Source organism: Cyprinodon variegatus, unplaced genomic scaffold (genome assembly GCF_000732505.1).
Source record: "Cyprinodon variegatus isolate N-32 unplaced genomic scaffold, C_variegatus-1.0 Scaffold530, whole genome shotgun sequence".
Classification (NCBI taxonomy): domain Eukaryota; kingdom Metazoa; phylum Chordata; class Actinopteri; order Cyprinodontiformes; family Cyprinodontidae; genus Cyprinodon; species Cyprinodon variegatus.
In genome coordinates, this window is record NW_015150983.1 from 255,048 (window position 1) to 276,180 (window position 21,133).

A 21,133-nucleotide genomic window follows, 5' to 3' on the forward strand; every position below is an offset into this window, starting at 1 on the left:
ATTATGGGCTGAGCTAGAAAGGTGCTGTGAATGCCCGAGTAGATTATGGAGCCAAGTCCCTTGTCCTGCTTTGCGCCTCTTCACATTACATCTAATACATACACAGGGTCTGCGGCATCGCATGCACCTTTCATCAAAGCAGATTTTTCCTTCCCTCACCCGGGAGCTGGACAGTTTGTGCTGCACTCACGGGTGCAGCTGTTAAGCAGTCCATTTACATTTATCAAATAATTTAGGTTAGGACTCTGCAAGGTTAGGATTTATTGGGCGCCAATAGAAAATCACAAGAAAGTGCTTACACCTGCAAGCTTCCCCACACCCTCCCAATCATTGCAACATAAACAAGAAATCCTCAACGAGCTGCCAATTCGCCCTATGTGCTCTTTTCCCCTGAGTTTACTCTGTATTGCTGCTCCAAGATGGTTAGATCCAGCAGGCACATATACTGGGATCTCTTTTTATATTTACCCTTCTAGTGGCTGGTCTCGCATGGCTGCATGAGCCTCTTGCCTGACGCTGTGCTGAGAATCCATAAAGCTGCCCTAAAGATTTAAGCCAGACAATTTGTGTGTGTGTGTGTGTGTGTATTATTGTGAGGTTTATTCCCTCAGAGTTCTAATTCCTGTCCTTCATGCCTCTCTTTTACACTTCACACACAAAGTTAAAGTAAAGGAAAAAAAGAAAAGTTTCAATCCCAATTAACTCGCCTCTATAGATGTAAAGGCACTAAATACTAAGGGTAAAAATCTGTGGAAGAAAACAGGCCTGGGGTTCAACAGACAATCAGAGAGTGGGTGGCCAACTTAGAAGGAAAGAACAGTTGCTATGTTTAGGATCTTACAGTCAGGAGGCTTAGGAGCAGTGCTTAGAGCAAAAAACAGGAATAATCTGAGGGATTCTTTTGGTGATGCAGAAGACGGTGTGACGTAACATGACTGGTAGTAGTACCGCCTTGTCTGCAGACCTCCATCCAACACAGAAAGGCATAACAATAGACTAACAAGGATGTTTTTACCGATAGGTCAACAAATGAAAGGCTTGGTTTGGCAGGGACTAAATGGTTTATTTCTATTACATTGTGTCTCACTGAGAACTAACCTGCATAGAAAGTTAAAATCATGAAACGAGGTTGTGAGCTAAGAGTTAGGGATTGTTTTGCTCAGCATAGATGGGGAAACATAAACACTGTTAAGGAGATGATAGTGACACCATCATGCTGTGTTTAAGGAGGTAGTTGTATGAGGCACTGGTTCAGGTGTCTGCGCACAAATGAACATGATTTTTTTTCTTCCATTTGATGAAATATTTAAAAACAGAGATTATTTTTACTCCTTAATAATTGTATGCCATTCTGTGGATGTGTTTTATAGAAAATCTTTTTTCTGACTCTTTTCTTCTAAAAGGTATTTTCCTATATGCAAGTTGAAAATTCTAAGTAACATTAAACAATCTGCTTTTTTGGTGATATTGCTAATTATCTCTTTTCCCATTGCAATAGAATGAGCAGATGTGCAAAATTATTGTAGGAAAACAGGGCAAAGAATCCTCATCCATAAACCCAACCTTGAGCTTTGTATTTATTTATGATCTAATCTTGAACTTCCAAACTCGTTTAGAAATCCATCATGTTTTCAAAAAGGAATCTGTCTTTACTGAGATAGGGTTGATTATTGCAAAACAATACCCCTCAGCAGTGCATCTGTTAGAAAACACAGCTCCTCTATTATGAATGGCTCTTTTTATGGGCTCTAGACTGAGCCAGGCAGATTTCCACCGACGGGAAATCTCTTCACAATGCATTCGATTAGAGCTTTGCTTCTTGCTCACCTCCCATTCCCAGACTTCTGTTTCCAAGGAAGTCTATAGCATTGCTTCCAAAGAGCTCATATAGTGCCATTTTGGATTCCCAGAGAGACATATTCATTACCATGCAAATTAATGTGGGAGTTGTTGACTTAAAGCATTCGTCATAGTTCATTTCAGAGTCTGTAAATGCAATTAATTGGGTAACCTTCACATGAAAAGAGAATTGCTGGTTGATAATAGTCATTGTCAAGATCCTATTAAAACTTTCTCCCCTCAGTCACACAGAAGAGCTGAGAGGAGCCACTAGCCAACACGTCTCCGTGACACGGGCCCTGTAATAGGATAATAAAGCCTCTTATATTTCCCATAAATACAGCAATACCCTCAACAGTGCAACTAGAAATGATTTTGACATGATTTCTGAGAGCCCAATTCAATTACCGTCTCAAACAATCTACTGTAGCCTGAAAAATTATTCACATCTCATGGCATTTTTTACGTTTTTATGCCTTCTTGCCCTATGTAGAGCTGCCTTTTGGAATAATAATGGCTGCAATTAATTTTGGATGAGTTTATATAAGCTTGGCCATTCCTTGTGGCAATATGCTCAATCAACATTATTTTCATTTTATTTGCTTTTCACTTTTGTACACTGATCTTTGAGTCTTAATATCCAATTCAGTGTATATATATATATATATATATATAGCACCAATTCACAACAGATCATGTCAAGGCACTGTGAAGAAACCACTACAGCTTTTCAATCTGATTTAGATCTTTGACTAGGCCATTCCAACAACATGAATTGTTTCCCCTTAAAACATACTGATGCTCGACCAGTATGATCTGCGGGGTACTCTCCTGCTAGGTGAATATTACTTGGAGGGGAGTTGTGGCCTTGTGGTTCAGGCTTAGGCTTGGAATCCAGAGTTCAAGAACCACCCCAAGAGACTGCCAGTCTGGGTCCCTGAGCAAGACCAAGTGGCAGCCCACTGCTCCCCAAGGGGATGTGTTAAATGCAGAGAAAAATTTCTCCAGTGTGAAGTCAATAAAGTTAAATTATTAAATTTCATGCAGATTGACACAGATGTTTTCAAACAGTATTACTTGACTTGGCACCATCAGTCTTTTCCTTGGCCAAGCTATGCGGCTTTTAAACATCCCTACATCATGATCATTCCATCATCACGTTTCACTGTTCTTGGTGTGATGGGAAGTGTTGGGTTTAGGCCAGAAATACAATTTTCCCTGGAGGCCAAAAAGTTTAATTCTTTGTCTCATCTGACCAGAGCACTCTCCTCTATATGTTTAGAGAGTCACCCTCATGTCCTATGGCAAACTTAGATTATGCCACCTTATTTTAATACTAAGAAGGGGCTTTTTTCTGATCAATCTTGCATAAAGCCCAGGTTTATGGAATTTATGGCTTCTTGTGGTGCTATGGCCAGATAATTCAGTCTCTAATGTGGAAGTCTTCAACTCTTTCGGGGTTATGTTTTTTCGCTGTGCTGCTTCTCTGATTGAGTTCTGGTGTATTGCCCTCTCTTGGCAATTTTACTGTGTAGTCATTTGCTTTCCATTTAAAGTTGTGGAGGAAAGCCAAATATTTTAATATTCTTCATAACGTCAACCTGACCTGTACTTCCTAAACTTGTCCCTGACTTGTTTAGAGATCTCCTTTGTCTTCATAGTGTGATGCCTTTTACTTACTGGTGTGGCGGACACTTTCAGAAAAGGTGTGTTCATACTAAAAAGCCATGTGACTGGTGACTATAGTGAAGGTAATCGATTGCACCAGCATGTTTTGTAGGTGCATCATATCAAAGGGGGAGGAGACAAGTACTTTGTCTGTTTTTTCATTTTTCTTTAAATGTTTTATTTTTCCTATTTTGCTTCACCAAATTAGACTATTGTGTAGAGATGTATGACAAAAAAAAAAGATTTTGAAGCCTTGAAATTACAGGTTTGAATGTCAGAAAAAACAGATCTCCACTAAGCAGGAGATTAGGGAATCTCACAGAAAGGGACTCACATTTTGTTTTGCTTTTTTTGTCTTGCGGTACTTACAAATACAGTAAGTCGGAGTGTTATACCTTGGGGGGGGGCAATGAAGAGGGATCGAAAGGCTTGCCATTTATACAACGGGAGTGTCTGGTCTATTGCTGTTGTGATAATGTGTGATCCGGCTTGATAGGGTCAGAGGCGGGTGACAGACAGACAGCCTGCAGCAAACCCAGATAGAGTCGGTGTCTGCCTGCTGTGTTTGCTGCAGCTTAGTAAATCTTCCCCTCCAAGGGCAAAAGGCATGCAATGATTTGATCAAATGGATTATTCCATACCTAATGTTTATAAAATCAAATTTGTTTTTGTTAAACTCTTAATGTTTAAACACTTATATTGTCTTCAAACTCATTTTATTTTCAATGCTCTTTACATCTTCATCAATTAGCACTCTTGTCTCTTTTCTAAAAATTTATCTTTTATGTTCAAAAGCAAGGACACAACAATATTGAAGAAGGTGCTCTGATCAAAAGACTAATCAAAGTTTAACTTTTTGCATGCAAAACAATAGATAGGGTTGAAAACTTAAAAAGCACATTACTCTAAAAAACACAATCCTAACAATGTAAATTAGTGGTCGCAACATTGTTATTTAGGGGTGTGTTCTCCGTTTTAAAACACTAAACAAAAGGTAAGTTGTTTAGAGCTAATGGTAAGATGATCTAAAAGCATTAAGGTGCTTGCACTAGTCTTCTCCCGCTTCATCCAGGACCGGGTCGTGGGAGAAGCAGCCCCAGAGGATATTCCATACTTCCCTCTCTGCAGACATGTCCTCCAGCTCTTCTTGGAGAAGCCTCAGGTGCTCCAGGTTAGCCAGTAGACATAGTCCATCATGTCCTGGGTTGTCCTGTAAGCTTCCTCCCTGTGTGGCACCTTCAGAGGAAGGCATCCAGGGAGCATCCGAAAAAGCCTCAAGTCGTTATTGGTTATTTGGAAAAGACAACAGAATATATGTGTGTGCATCAGGTGGCTCACTCTGTTCCCACCACATTCCTTGTTTGGGGTCAGCCCCAACCCCTGCCTCTGGAAGCTATGATATTCAATATCTGTTTTTTGTACTAAAATATATATGTTGTGATGTTAATTTTTGCAGCATTAGCAAAAAAAGAGGGCGCTCATTCCACTTAGCCACTTTATTCAGCTTGAGCCACTGAGGGTAAAAAAAAATTCCGCTCACGTGTGCAGCAGTCACCAGCGACCATAATCACCTGCACTGTGGAGATTGGATTACTTTCCGCATGTGGGGTAGAAGATACATAGACTCCATCATGTGTGTGTGTGTGTGTGTGTGTGTGTGTGTGTGTGTGTGTGTGTGTGTATAGTGAGTACAGGTGATGAATATATGTTCAGTCCCGGGCAATCAGGGATTTCAGCATAAGGTGACGAAATGGATCATGCTTTGGCTGGAGGCAGACATCCCCATTAAGTAGAGTGGATGGGGGCAACTTATCATCCAATCATCTTTGAACCGGACATGGTACCTCTACTGTATTTGCCCTTCCAAAACAAACAAAAAGATGATTTTCCAAAAGCACATGTTAGTTATATTTTACACTGTATAATTTGTTTATCAATGATGATCATGCAAAATATAGCAGAAAAATATATTCCAATTTAACAACTGAACATGATGGATTCCAAAAATCTATCATATGTATTTATGAACGAACAGGACAAATTCACTTTTCTTACATTTTTGAGTTATTTATTTTCTTAATTTTCCAGAGTGTATAGTGCTAAATCACGATCTGGTTCAATGCAAGCTTCAGGATTGGTAATTCCGGAAGTGGTAAAATGTCTACAAATGTCTGCAAAATCCATTTTAAAAGTTTGTTTATAATAAAATCTAGTTTTCCAGTCAAATAAAATGCCTATATTGAAAAGAAGTTAAACAAACAAAAGGCATGCATGTTAAAAAAAAAGCAATTAACAGCTTTTCCTATCTATTGTCTGAACTTATCACACATCAAACAACTTAGCAACTTTTGCTCCTGCCTCAGTGAAAGTAGATGTTCAAATTACCGTATATTCCAAGTAGTACTCGTAAATTTTTCTTCTTGGTATCAAAGTTTTGCACTTTTTTACAATTAATCTTAGACTTTTCCTCTTTTGTTTCACACCTCTATTTAGGAAATACTGACACTCTGGATTCTATCGCTAGGGCTGGGCAACTAAAAAAAACTCTATATATTGTGACAGACCCCTGATCAAAATCATTAGAAAGAAACGTCCCATTAAATGTTCAATAATTTCAATAAACTATGACCCAGAACCTCAGCACATTGTGGGGGATGTAAGCAGAAGAAATGCCACTCCCTCTGCCTCAATCGTTGGTGACCAAGATTTATTTAAACAGGATACAACGGTTACAATTAAATTTTGGCTTTTTTCCTCTGGTCCTCATTTCAAATCGTTAAAGCGAGAGAAAAAAAAAATAAATAATTAGCAATATCCACTCATTGGTACAAAAGAACCTACAACACAACAACTGGATTTTTTCACCAACTAGCCCCCTGAAATCAAACGAATGATTTAAGACTCGATATATAAATTTAGGATTTCAGTTTGATATGGAACAACACTTAACTTTGAACGTCTATGTCTTTCTGAGACTTAAGTGGAAAGACTAGATTTTTTATTTGGAATTTACAGTAGGGACTCTGTTCCCCCTCTCTACTAAAGTATAAGATACTTTTAAACCAAAATTTTATATATATATATATATATATATATATTTATATATATATATATATTTTTTTTTTGTTTTTTTGTTTTTTTTTGTTTAATATGAACATAATATGTATGTTTTTCAATCTACAAATTCTTAAGTAAAGGGTTCTACTTACAAGGTTTATTTCAATAAATTTTCAAATGATGTTCTCTCTTGCAGTGGAAAAATTATAAAGTGACTACATATCATAGTGGTTCAATGCTATTACCTTGCATGCTTTGTGTCAGAAGTGAGCAAAGCATCTTCCAAATGTGGTTAAGAGCCACAGAGACGCAATTTGCATCCAGTCTTGATCTTTTAATAACAGTGTTCTGAAATGAACTTCTCAAAGATCTTTTGCCCACTTTTTGAAGAAAAATGTTTTGTTTTTCATGTTTAATTGGTTTGGGAATAAACAAAATATATTTTCCTGACAAAAAAACAAAGCATAAAAAAATGACTTGTCAGCAGCAATTCAGAAAATGCCAGTGGCATATTGCTTAATATTTATATTTCAAGGCTTTTTTGTTGGCTGTTTTAACTAAAAGCTAAAATTACCACCCAACGTTGTTGCTGGAGGCTACAATGAGAAATGGTATTATGAAGCTGACATTTAATCAGCTCAACAATTAACAAACTGACTATGAAACTTTAGCTCCATTTTAAAGTCTGAAATCTTTTTCTCCTCCTCCTCCGTTTCCTCTCTGCAGTGAGCAGCTGTCCTCCAGATATTCAGGGAGCTGAAAAGACTTCTCGCTTACTCCTAATCCATGACAGTAAGAAGGAGCCTGCTGGGTTGCCAATATGAAGACTTTGTTCACTTAAATCACTGAGTGGAAAGCTAAGTTCAAAGTCTTTTTTTCCAGTAGCCCAACAAAGAGAAAGTAGATCTTGTCTGGGCAGATCAAAGGAAGGAGAACCAGAAAGGTCAAGGTTTTAGATGCTCCTGCAGTGCAGCACTGGGAGAAGACAAAGCTCCCCACAAAGTTTTCTATTACTGACACAATAAGTGCCAAGCTCATGCTAGGTAATATGCTATTATACTTGTCAGCCACCATTCATTATGGCTTCAGAAAAAAAAAAAAAATCCAGAACTTACAAGCAGTGTCGAAAAATGCAGATGGACAAACCTGTACCCGCTCCCGAGAGGGAACGGCTATTTTGTGCACATGCATGCAAGAGCATGCACAAACCCATTTCTCCTTGTGCACGCTTTGTTTAAAAGTTTATGTTTGCATCGCTCCTACAATCTTACCTTCCAAAAGAAGATTTACAATTTTTCAACTATGTCAGACTCGCCACCGGTAAGTGACAATGGGAACGAGCAGGTAGGGCGGCCTTACGTTAACATATCACCAGAATGATTGACAATTAGGAGGACCAATTATTTTCATGATCCACCCTGAACAAGAACATCCTCCACTATACCTTTAATATTTCTAATAACATAGAGCTAAACAATTGGGTTTTAATAGTCTTAGTTATATCTTTAATCTGTTATTAGATAATTATAAACCTTAAGATTCTGGTATTTTGCTTCTAACAACCTGAAACCCAAATGCTATCTGGAATAAGATTTTTTGTGGTCAAATTGGACAGAGTAATGCTCTTCCACATGAACAAGTAAAACACCTTCCGGAGAAAATTAAGAGTAATGGTCTTAGCTGTAAAATCATACCACCTAAAGTATAGTGCTGGAAGATTTCAAATGGCACTCATAGAAAAGCCCTTATGGTCTAACAAGACTTAAACTGACCCCTTAATTTAAATGTTAGCTCTATTTATACACTTAACACAATCATATTCTTGAATATATATATATATATATCTAAGGAAAACCAGCTGATTACCAAGACTCATTGACTCTGCAATACCTCGCACTGAGCATGCATGTAGCGACAGGAACAAACCTCCAGCAGAACCAGGCTCAGTCTGAGCGCCCATCTGCCGAGGCAAACTGGGTTTCAAGGAGACAGAAGCAGAGGAAGACATGCCTGATATAAGTTATTTGGCGCTCGGGTCCCAGCAGGAGACTTTGATGCTGTAAATCATCATATTCTTGGATTGAGTAACCTAGATAAGGATTAGAGTAGTCTTTTCCCCCGGGGCCCAGACAGTGGTGGTGGAGTAAGCCAGAGGATGAGTTGGACTGAGAATGGGGGGAGGAGATGGGGTAGAGGTGGGAGAAAGTTTGCTTGCGTGCAGGAGACAGGTGAAGCTGATAAGGTTCTTCCAGATTGAATTTTCCTTAAGCTTTATTAATTATCTTATATGTAGTCTTGGATTACAAATTTTACAAATTTACTTAGGTTGTTGTATAAGTGGGAACAGACAGAGAACAAAGATTTTTATATCCTATTTTAATCTTACTATTGCCTATTTAGTGTATTTTTGTGATGCATTGGGCATGGATATATAAGTAAGAAAATAAAAGGAAATAAACTATAAAAAAAATTATAGTATTTTTGCAATCATTTCATAAGGAAAGTTGCTGATATTATCTCTGTGTATAGAGAGCAATAAAAAAATGATTGCTAATAATGACAGAAACTTTGACTTGATCTCTCCTCAATGCAAGTCCTCTGCTTGCATTTCAAGTTCACACAGACCACTGATCTTTTTCTTTCTGTGTATTTTTCCAGTAATGCACCTAGTGCTTTCATATCCTATGCTCTGGTTCAAATTGAGGCCATTTGAAGGTCACATTTATGTGACTGTTGGCTCATGAGTCTGGGGCCACTCTCACCATCTGGTGTTACTTAGCCCATAATGTATCATGACATGGTGGTGAACTTTAAATAGCAAGATTTTTTTCTGTCACATTCATATCGCCAGTGGTAACCATGAGTTTAACTTGGCTCATTTCATTCAGGGTCATTTTGATTCTAAGGGGAACCTTCTCCCATAAGCAGTAATTGGTGATCAGTAAAGGGTATTTCCTTATCAACCCTACTGTCAAGTGTTAGAACAACAAATAAACTCATGACTAGCTGTCCCATTGAAGGGAACATAAACAGGATATTAGATAGTTTAGCATGACAGAACTGTTATTTTGTTTCTAGGCTGCATTAGCCTGAGTAAGACTGAAGAAGCCCTAGTTCATCGGTAGACCTTGTAATCCTTATGACACCACTGTGAGTCTCTGTTGTGTTGCTGTGGAACAGGAATTTACAACGCCTTAGAGAAATGATGCTCCAGCACTCACTTCGGTTTTCTGGCTGCTTGATACTGGATGTGAAAGCATGACCCACTTTATGATGTATGTAGATATCAATGACAAATTAGGGGCCTTTAGGGTTTTAAAAATCTGTATTTCTATCCCTTTGTTCCATAAAATCTGCCTAAATCGCTCATATTAGACATGTATGATGCGTTTTTATTCTATTATCCCAACATAGATGGCAGGGAACAGAACAGCTTAAAATCCGCTTTAGAAACTGTGATGACTGGTAAATAGGAGAGTTTATGGAATTTTTCTTTTTCTGTTTTCATAAGAGGAAGTGTAATTTCATATTCACAGCATGACCACATCAAAGGCATATACGTTTGAATCCTCTTGCATCCTATGCCACATATGTGTTGACTAAACCTTCATGAGCAGGTTATTTAGTTCTATGTTAAGAGAAATTGCAATGTGTACCCTGCAAAAAAAAAGCACCTTACAAGTGGGTGATTTATTTTGGATAAGAATGAGTTGTGTTTGCACTCTCATTGTTTGAAAGCTCTTTGAGTGATCATATCTCTAAAACTTCAGTCGAGACTGTTTTTAGCTGTGTAACTTTATAAAAAGGCTTTAATCATTTTAACTTTGCCAAAAGTCTGTTGTTAAACTGTCAACGGAACATTTATTGCAGCTAGAATATGAGAGCAAGTCTCTCTGTATATGCAGCTGTTTTGCTACAGACTTTATTTTTTCTTTCTTCCAGTTTTTCCGACATCTGTCCTTATTTCCCCTTTTAATTACAGCACTTAAAACTAGTTTCTTGTTTGTAAATCTGATTTGATGTTTCTTCTATTTGTGAAAACAAATGTAAAACAATGGTGTTTTTTTAAACATTCAAAGTAAAAAGGATATCTCATTAAATATTTACTAATTTGAAAATTAAGTTCTGATGTAATTTTAAGTTCTCTCTGGAATATAAAGTAGTTGAATTACAGCTAAGGACTGTTGGGGGGTCTGGAGAACGCTTCCTGTTTAGGTCAGAGTTTTTTCCTCTAGATGGCGCCTGAGAGCCAGCCAATTGGAGGAGCTGCATAAGTGCTCCTCTTCACCTAGATGATAAGAGGGGACAGCTGCCAGCACTCCAGCGCCTGAATGTTTTCTTATGGTGGTAAAGCTCAAGCCAGACCCTGTAATCATATTGATAACCTGTCCTGTCCTCCCTTTCAGGAGATATGTTCATGGACAAGCTCTTCAACCTCTGACCCCACAACTGAAAGGTTCTGTTTCTCATCTGGCCTCTCTGTTCCTCGCTGATGTGGTCCATTCCTCATTCAGTAAGTCTACAGGTCAAAACTAGCTCACCTTCCAACACTCTCAATACCATCTTCTTCTGCAGACAATCGGTTCTTGGTATCTGGCCCAGAATAAATTCTCCATTCAAGCCCTACCAACTCCCTCTTACCTTCCAGGAGGATGTGATCTGTAAGTCTTCTTTGAGCATCACAATCTCTGAATCGGATTCCCTGGATAATTATCTGATCCTCTCTTGAGTTTAAATAAACTGTATAAATCCGATTAACCTTCTGAGCGTATCAGCATGAGGGTCTGAGTTTAAGGCAAAAACTTGACAAGAACAAGATTTTACTGAATCTTTCTCAAAATCTTTTTAAAAATATATGAACAGTATACATTTTAAAAAAGGAATCATCAGGCACCCTACCACCCAATAGCTGGCCTAGCCCCATTGGTTAAAGTAATTTAAATCAGACACTTCCCATAGTCATTAAGCAGTCTCTGACATCAATCTGAGGACAGTTTAGCGCTTCTTAATTTTAGCTATGAAATGGATATGATCTACAGCCTGTTTCACTTCAGTGCTATTAAGTTCATTTATCTAGCGACAACTGACAACATGTGTCATCTTAAGGCGCTTTACAGAGGCAATTTGTTGGCAATTATTCTAAACTCCTTCAAAAGCATCTTATTCAGATATAGTTTTTGGCTTGAACTGCAACAAGGACTTGCCAGATGTCTTTGGACCACTATCACATTGTGAGCTGTTTTTGTTCTTGTTTTTTTTTGTGAATGGATACAGACCTAAATCTTTTGTAGCAGCAAAGTATCCCCAAGCAATAATATATGTTTAAATCAAACATGTCCTCTGATTTGGTGCAACAAAAATTTCTATTTATGACTCTTGTTGCCAAAGAACATTATTATAAAAGTCCAGGTCTCTACCATTCAGTCTTAGAAATGACTTTACAAGTGGCATTTATAATTCCTCCAGCACATCTTGCATGATAGCTGAACTTAACTTCTGTCTTTATAAATGTAGAGCAACCCTTCTACCTATTAAAAACAGCAGGAGCTGGTGGTTGTAAGTGATTATATTTCAGTGTATTTCCTTTAGCATTTTCCTGACTGTTTTTAATGTATTACTGCTTGGACAGTTGAACAATTGCATCTTATTCTTCACTTGTAGATTAATATTTAAGACTGTAAAATGGCTGATTTTAAAATCCTGTGTTGTGTAGGTTTACCAGAAGACTAGGAATATATTAAATAACTACAACTGAAAGTTAGAGGTATTTAATAGATCATTCAAATCAAGGGTAAAACTAATTAATCATCATCAATTGAAAAATTACAACCCTAAATTTAAAAGACGCAGTAATAAAATATATGGTATTTGTCTGCATGAAAAATATTTTTCTGCAGTGTTTTGAGACTGAAAAGAGTAAAATAAAGGAAAATTGACATCAAGTTACTTAGTTGGTATATTAACTATTATTACATATATCAATATTTTCTGTTTTGAAAATCTGTTTGAAGGAGGAACAAGGCCGCAAATTTCAATTTCTTTATCCCTATTTACATGTTCAAGCTGATACAGTTTTTTTACACCAACTTAGGATGTCTTACTTTTTAAAGAACTTAAAGTTTAAAAGTCTGCCATAAGATTTTTGTTTTTCCTATTAATTGATCTTTTAACTGAAGTACTTTCAGTGTTGAATAATTCAGATTTGTACCTGTATGTGAGCATTAAAGTGTCTTAAATCGTTTTTGATCTGTTTGAACTTTTCATACTTTGTGATTGTAACTAAAAACTTAATTGTGTTTCATAGAGATTTTATGTGATAGACGAACAAAAAGAAGATATTACAGTAAAGTTGAATAATAAAAAAAATAAACTTAAACTCTTGTTTTATTTAGTTTCATTTAATTAAAAAAAGACCTAGTAAATTGACCTTGCTGTTTTCTTGTATTACATTTTGATATTATTAAATAATAGATCATTTTTTTCTAGATCTGTTTTCTCACTTTGCTAGAGAGATGTGCATTTTTTTTTTAACCTCTGATCTAACTTCCACCAAAAGGAAATCTCTATCCGATGTTTTTTTAAAGCAGTACAACTTTGATCTTGGATATTTCTTTTAAAGTCCTGACCTTGATTATGAAACCTTTAAAAGCCCATTGATTTCTTTCAAATGCATCTGGACTCCAGTAGAGCCAGACCGCCAAGCTTAACACTGGCAAAAAGAAACAATTATAAGGACTAGTGACATGTTTGCTTCCAGGAGGAAAAGGCTTTATTTTCTTAGGGACAGCGCATCAGTGGATCAGATGTTTTTGGAAGGATGAGATGTAGGCTTCAGCTATATGTCCAAAATGATTTTTAATTTCTGGCAGTGATAAAAAGCCATGTGTGAATCTTGCAGTGGAGCTGTGTATTTCTGAGTTATTAGGTGTTGAGTGTTGTGAAAAGCACACTTTGGACCCACTGCCACAGCAAGTGACACAACACGTAGGAGGCAGGATGCCAATGCCTTCTAATTCAGTCTTTAATCGACTGTCTATTTTGAGCCTTTGTTTTTACAGTCAGCAGTGCCACACTCAAGAGTAGAAAGATGACACTGTGGGATTCTATCAGTCTACTTTTCAGACGTTTCTTGTACAAATTAAAGAATAAAGCAATTATATTGAAATTTGGACATTTAGTACTGTAGGGGAAGCTTGTCACCCTTTTTTTCTTCTTTTGTATAATCAACGTTGTGGTTCAGAAGACTACACTTGATAATATCAGTGCTATGCAGGGCTAAAATGGAATCTCAGTAGAAAGATATATTGAAAATTATACACCTGCTTGCACACTGATGTCAGAAGAAAACAACACACAAAAATAGTTTTATGTCTAGGAAAAGATATAAGCGTGAAATTAGGAGTTTGGAGTTTGCTCTACCGTGGAGAGAACTTCTCAAAGCAGCCTGAGACATAGCGTGCAGTATTTGGAACTGTCCATGGTTCTAGTTTTTTTGATAAATAGACTTGGGTCTGAAATATGAAGGACTCTTTTTGGTCCAGGCTTGTTGATATGTGACCTTTTTCTTCTTGGATATTTTTTTAAAATGGTTACTCTCAGAAATTTTAAAACAAACCAAACAGAAAACTGGGTTTTTTGTTTGTTGTTATGTACAGCATATTTATTTTTTTTTTTTTGTGTGTGTGTTAAATGTGCTATATAAATAAATAGTGAGTGTTGCCTTAGTGGTTAGAGCATTGCGCTTGTGCTCTGAGAAGTTTGCAAGTTCCTGGTTTGATCCCCACAGCCTTCACTCTGGGTTCCTGAGCAAGACCCTTAACCCCACACTGCTCCCTTGGCACCACACAATGGCAGCCCAGTGCTCCCCATGGGATGGGTCAGAATGCAGGGAGTGAATTAACCCATTGTGGGACAGTAAAGGAATTGACATTTGTTTATATACATTACTTAAAGAGAATTGGATTAGATTGTAGAGATAGGCAGAATGGGAGCTGTCCATGGTGCTGATGGACCAAAAGCCAGCCTTTGAATTGACCATGGCTCTGGAAACTAAGAACTGGAACTGTCTTTGGAAGAGATTCAGCATTCTATGGGAGTCCAGATTTAGCAAAGGAAACTCCCTAGGTTGCAACTTAGTTCTGGAACATTACACTTCATGAATCATGGTGGAGCCCCATTGCATCATTAGGAACTGTCCATGGTACTGGTGTTACACTGAATAATATTGCTGTCTTTGGTACTTATTCTTTGACCTCTTAGAAACCAAATAAACAAATGGCAAGGGTAATTGTTTCAGGAAATATTTTATAGTTGATTTTTTATTTGACACTGTCTACAGAACCAAGTTTATTTAATACACTCCAGAGCAGTGTCAGGAACTTTGATTCTTCTTATGATCTTGTATTTTGGTGACTATGGTGGGGCTTTCTTTTGTAATGTCTTTTTGAGATAGAGGGGTACATTAAGCAGTTGAAACCAACAGTGGTTCTGGGTTTTCGATATGGTAATCTTAGTCAAAAGGTGTCCATAGCAGAGTGTCTGTGGGATGGTAAACACCATCCTGAGCATTCACACCTGTTGAGGTCTGACCTTTTGTTATGATGGCTAAGTGCTGGAGCTTTCTCTAGTACTTAGTTTATCCAGTACTGACTCAATGCAATATTATCTTTGGTTGTGGAATTTTTCTAATCGTGATTCAGGTTTGAAACTTTCAAATGCACTGGCCTTATGCCGTGCTTCCTATTTGGTGAACCATTTGCTTATTTTTGTAGTATGTTCAATTTAGCTGAATGTTACAGTATACATGTTTTCTAATCTCTTAATAATAAAAGCAAAGCAAAAGAAAACAGAATTGTCATAGAACTGGTGTATTTTGAACCTTAAAGCAAAGATATATAAGCATGTATGTAAAAATCATTAATAGCCTATAAAATCTTTAGCCATCTGTACCAGTTTATATAATAGGCTATCTTGTATGGAGGTGTGTCTGCTCAGCTATTTTGTACCAAGAAATTTGACCAAATATCTTTAAAGAGTTGAATAGTAAAACTATAGCCCAACATTTTATAGTGGGACCATACCCAAAGAAATGGGTTAACATCCCTACAGTCAACATAGATTTGATTTGAAGTCATAATGGAGGCCAATCCAAACAGTCTTCCCCATGGGGCTCCTCCTGCCAGAAGCAAAGACCTCTTGTGTTTGCAGGCCAGCAATAGTGCTTAAATACAGAAAGACTAATGTCCCAGTGATCAACATCTTTGTGTAAGTGTGCATTCAAGTGGTTTTTATTTGCTCTGATTACTAAAAAACACACAAACAACAGTTAGAAAATACTGAGGTCAACGAAGAAGTATTTAGAAATGTTAAAAGAAGAGTCCTAGAGCATCTGTTTTACCCCTTTTATTCGGGCAATTGTTGACACTAGGAGCAGCTTTGTTATTTCAAGCCTTTAATTCTTTGAGTTTTGGTGATTTTTACTTATAGATAGCAAAAAAAAAAAAAAAAAAACTGATCAGCAACCACCCTCTTTTGTTGCCTATCTAAAAGGGTCAAAATGTAAGATGTAGGGCATGCCCTTGACGGGTTGCCAGTCCATCGCAATACAAAGCCACATAGAACAAACAACCATGCACTTAACCACCACCCCCTAACACCAGTTTAAAGAGACCAGCTAGGAGTCATGTTTTTGGTCTGTGAGAAAATGCCAGAGTATTAGGGGGAACATAAAAATTATGAATGGTCAACATTTGGAGAGTAAGTCTTCAGCATCATTACCCTCATATTCACTAAATATGAGCAAATTCCGCAAAGATTTCAAAATCTGCAAAGCTGGTTTTGGTTCATGAACTCCGATTTAATTTGATATTTGAAAGGATGTCAACACTTTTTTGCTTGCTGCTAAACGGTGGGCGAAAATCTTGTAAAACCCAATTTTAAATTCAGAATTCAATGTCTATTTTCACCAATCTGTACTTCCTGTAAGGACACCAACAAGTAAGGATTAGGGAAAAACACCCCTTTGATTTCCATATTAAAGCCCCTCACCTTAGACTGATGCTGCTCCTCTCCATCCTAGGATTGTTATTGTTATTGAGTATAATGAATCCCACCAAAAATTGCTAATTTCTAGCATCAAGTTGAATAACTCCAAATTCAACTGCAGACTTTTGTAACTGGATTCTATAAAAACAAGACCATGTAGAATACTTTGTTCTTGTGGAACATTTGCTACCGCTCTTATGGATTACCATCCTGGGCGTCCAACTATTGACGTGCATGCCAAATATTGAGGCTTTGGTCACGTCCCCTGTACATCAGCTACTGATACAGGGATCCCTCTCATTATCTACTGACGTGCAGGTTGTATGAAAGGTTGTGGCAGAAACCTATAGATCCACTCTCAATGAATGTGTTCCAGCATTAATAGGGTATAAAGTTTTGTGTCCAAAATTTAAAAAGAGAAGAAATCTGTTACCATTGGGAAATTTTAGTCATGTTGGAAATTTCTTTTTCTGTCTGGCTTAATTTACTCCTCAAACAAAGTAAAAACAAAATTATGCTGCATGTTACATTTCTATTGTATGTAAATATTTATCTTCTCGCACTCAAAGTGTAATAAAGGTTGATTCCAAAGTAGCATGACAGCAATTATGTACCTAAATAATAAAAAAAAGGGGTGGGTAAATTGAGATAAAGTTGTGTAATCTAATTTTGAAGTTGGGAGATAAAAAGTACATAAATAAAAAGCTCTCTAATAGACCGCTCAGGCATTAACAGAACATCTGGGTTTACAATAAGAGTAAAAAAAATGACTAATGGTTTATTAGGAGACTTTGTGAGCTTGTTTTCAGTGGATTTTTTTTTTTCTTTTTTTGGGGTGGGGGGGGGAGATAAATCTTTTTTCTCATCAAATAATCAAAAAGGAAAATGCAGAAAAAAAAAATATTTCGTATGAGAGTTCAAAGGATGCTGTAGCGCACTGCTGTCCTTCCACGCCTATTCTGACCCTGTGAGTTGATTGGACTGATTATTGATCCATTTGGTGCAGAAAAAGATTAAGTAAGGGCAACTGATCAGCTTGGATAAAATAATGGGTCTAAAAATGGCACTAAATTTCAGTTCATGTTGAAGTAATCCCTCTGGTTTGTGCGATTGAACTTTCTATTTCGTTTCTAAAAGGATGCGAGTCGATATTGGCGACATCCAATCAGATTTTGAATTTTTATTTTTTAATAAAAACTCTTATGACGTTACGCAGATGTAATGGTCTGCATAAATGATGGCTTAGATCGATATAAATAGCTATTTAAATCGAATTTTAATGGAAACAGTATTGAAAATCAACACATATCTGAGCCCCATTCCATATAACCGTATTTTACGCATGCAGCTCCTATTGGGTATCAGCGTAACAGCTCCAGTAATGATATCTGCTGCTTTCTTGCTGACGTAATATTGACTGATCCGAATGTTTACTTTGGACACGATCACTTAGAGTCGCACATTGCGCTCTTTTCCTCTCCCACAGTCTCCCCTGCCAGTCCTTTCTGGTTTCCTCCAGCGTCCGCGCAAAGATCTTTATCCATTCCAGGCTAAGAAGATCAGCTTAAAGGAGTTCTGTTTTTACGGACAACCCTCTTGGTGTTTTATTCCGTTCAGTTTCAATGTTTTCCTTAACCCGGCGTTTGAGCTGAGGTGGTGGAGAGCAGCGGAAAGATACCACAGGTGAATGGAGCCGTAACGACGCTGCGGTAGAGATGACTGAACAGTTTAAGGGTTGCATGAGCGCAGTCTCTACCTGATTTGACAGAAATCGACTTAGTGTGGTACTTTGTGAGAACTGAAGTGGATCCAATTAGCTTTTTTAACGCAAAAAAAAAATATTAAAAAAAAAATCCCTTTGTTTTTGTTTTTTTTTAAAGGGATGATATGACCCTTTCTTTTGCGCAGTGGTGGCTGCTTTCCTGTCAGTTTGTTGGATATTTGCCTTTTTGCAGGATTACACACGGAGATATGAGCGCAGAAAGAAGTCGAGTTGGATTGTAAAAAGAAAAAGAATCCATCTTTAAAAAAGATCAGAAAAAAAAAATAATTTTTTTTTTTTTTTTTAGTCTCCAAAAAGGAGAGCGTTTGGTGGTAATCAATGGCTTCGGTGTCGAGGTCAGCAAGGCGCAAAGATGCCACTCGCTGGCCGAGAATGTCGTCAACTTTTTGGGCTGTGGTGCTGCTGACGGCTCTATTGGTTCTTTACTGCGGTAAGTTCCCCCGCCGCTCTTTCTTTATTATTTAATTGACAACTGCGCAGTGAGTGACTGAGTCATGTGGGGAGGTTTTCTCATCACAATCACCTTAGTGACTCTAAAACTCTCTGAGCGGTGACTAATTTTAATAACCTGTGTCATATATGGTTCATACTCTCCAGCCAGACTGGGTTAGTAATGGGGACTTAAGGATCAGAGTCACTTTATGACTTGCTGCATTATTTACCACCTTGCAGCACATTTAATGGCAAATGGAAAAAAATCAGTAGAAAGAAATTATTTTTTGAGTAAACGCCTGACCAAGTATTTTTGGGGTTTAGAAATGCGCACAAACAAAACGTGCGCAGTGGCGGTCCCTTCTAAGAATGGCCCCCTTAGCGCGCCCCTTCTTGTAATTACCATGGAATAAAAAAAAAACATGAATAAAAATGAAGTTATAAAACAATAACTATAATAAATATTGCCCTGATCATCAATGGCATGAATGAATGGATGGATGGAACCTTTATTTTGCAGAAAACTCCACTGTCTGGTCCTGAAAATTAAACTAGATGGTGTCAGCATCATGCTTTGGGGAGTACCTTTTTATATTTTGGAAAATATAAATAAAAAAAAATGTGAATAGCAGAATTATTATGTTTAAATGTTTTCAGTGTAGAGCGGTTTTTAAACCTTATGATGAGGTGGAGGTGAGTGAAAGTTCAGTTGGTGTGCAAGAGGGAAACTTGGCCAGAAGTTACTTGAAGAGAATCTTGATAGATGGTCCCGCTGTTGATTGGCTGAAGTTCCAGGTGAGGCTGATAAGAATCTTCCAGACTGAATTTTCACTTACGCTTCATATGAAAAAAAAAACCTTTGTTTGAAACTCAAAGATTATAGATTATGTCGAATGGATTAAATTAAAGTAACATTTTTAGAAATGTTTTACATTTTCAAAACACATGTGTATTCAAAATCAAAATGTCCCAATGAGTGCCTCTAGTGCCATAATCGGATACACGAACCAGTTAAACAGCAAAAGTGGGGCCTACTTTTAAGGTTCCTGATGGGTGAAAAAAATAAACAGAGATGTTATCAAAGTAAGTTGCCCAATGTTCACAGAAAGCTTCCCTAAAAAAACAAGTAGTAAAACTGGTAAAAACGGTGATGGTGTGTATGCACACTCATTGCACAAGACTCCATTGGTGAATAGAAGGCATCCTGAACCTTGTTTAAGGTTTGCTGTAGAATATACTGTATGTGCAGTGATAGTCTGCTCAGATCAACCTCAAAACAGAACTCTTTGGAGGTTATTGCACACACTTTGTTTTAAGGGAAGATCCTTCTGCAAATTAACATCAAAAGGAAAGTAAGCCGATGAGGACAGCATGGTGTAGGCTGTCTTAGAGTATATAGTGCACTGAAAAAACTGACTTTTTGGTGCAGTAAACTACCACCCTTATCTTTTTTTTCTAGGTACAAATTCTAATGCGGTACAACATAATAGACTTTTATTATTAATGCTATATTTGTACATGCTTTTTATAATTTAGATAGAAGCATACATAACCTTTACACCACTGCTGTTCCGACTCTCGCCCAGAAGCTGTTTTTGAGCATGATTGTTTTAGTTAAATATTCTTGATCTTACATTTGAGTATATTTCTGTAACAAATGTCGAAACTCTCAGTTTCAGAGGGTTGTAAAATTTTTATTGCATTTTTGAAAAAGTACCTTTCCACTTACAGGGCTGCTCACTGGCGCAGTAGGTAGCACTGCTGCCTTGCAGCAAGAAGGTTTCGGCCTGGGTTCTTTTTGTATGGAGTTTGAGCTTCCTCCCACAGACCAAAAACAGGACTGTTAGGTTAATTGGAATCTTTAAATTCTCCTTAGGTCTGAGTTTGTGTGTGAATGGTTGTTTGTCTTGTTTGCCTCTGTGTTGCCCTGCGATGGACTGGTGACCTGTCCAGGTAGTACCCTGCCTCTCACCTGAAAACAGCTGGAGATAGGCACCAGCATCCCTTGTGAACCCAACTGGGATTAGGCGTGACAGAAAATGGATGGATGGATTCCAGGTAGACTTTCACATTTCTGACTTGCCCATGAAATATTGGGCAGTTTCATTCAATAGGGTATTTACTTCTTTGTTATACTGTTTAAAATGAAAAATTGACTATTTAATGTATATTAAATATATATAGTTTTCAATTTATTTGGTAATTTTATTTATTTGGTAACATTTATCAAATGAAAACTGGCAATGATTACCTAATATTAGTGAGTAATGTATCATAATGAGAAAAAAGTAAATCAATATGTCATGCAAA

At 37.3% G+C, this 21,133-nt stretch overlaps 1 protein-coding gene across 2 annotated transcripts in view; it reads left to right on the plus strand.

Annotated features, from left to right (window-relative positions):
- Positions 1–18,690: 18,690 nt before the first annotated feature.
- Positions 18,691–21,133, plus strand: part of LOC107095223 (protein FAM19A5-like) — a 193,421-nt gene continuing 190,978 nt past the window's right edge. For both annotated transcript variants that reach the window (XR_001481727.1, XM_015391225.1), the window contains exon 1: positions 18,691–18,821. Coding sequence is in view for 1 of the 2 variants with exons in the window: in XM_015391225.1 (XP_015246711.1) it covers positions 18,710–18,821 (112 nt within the window). In the remaining variant the exon portion in view is untranslated. The remainder of the gene's footprint in view (positions 18,822–21,133) is intronic.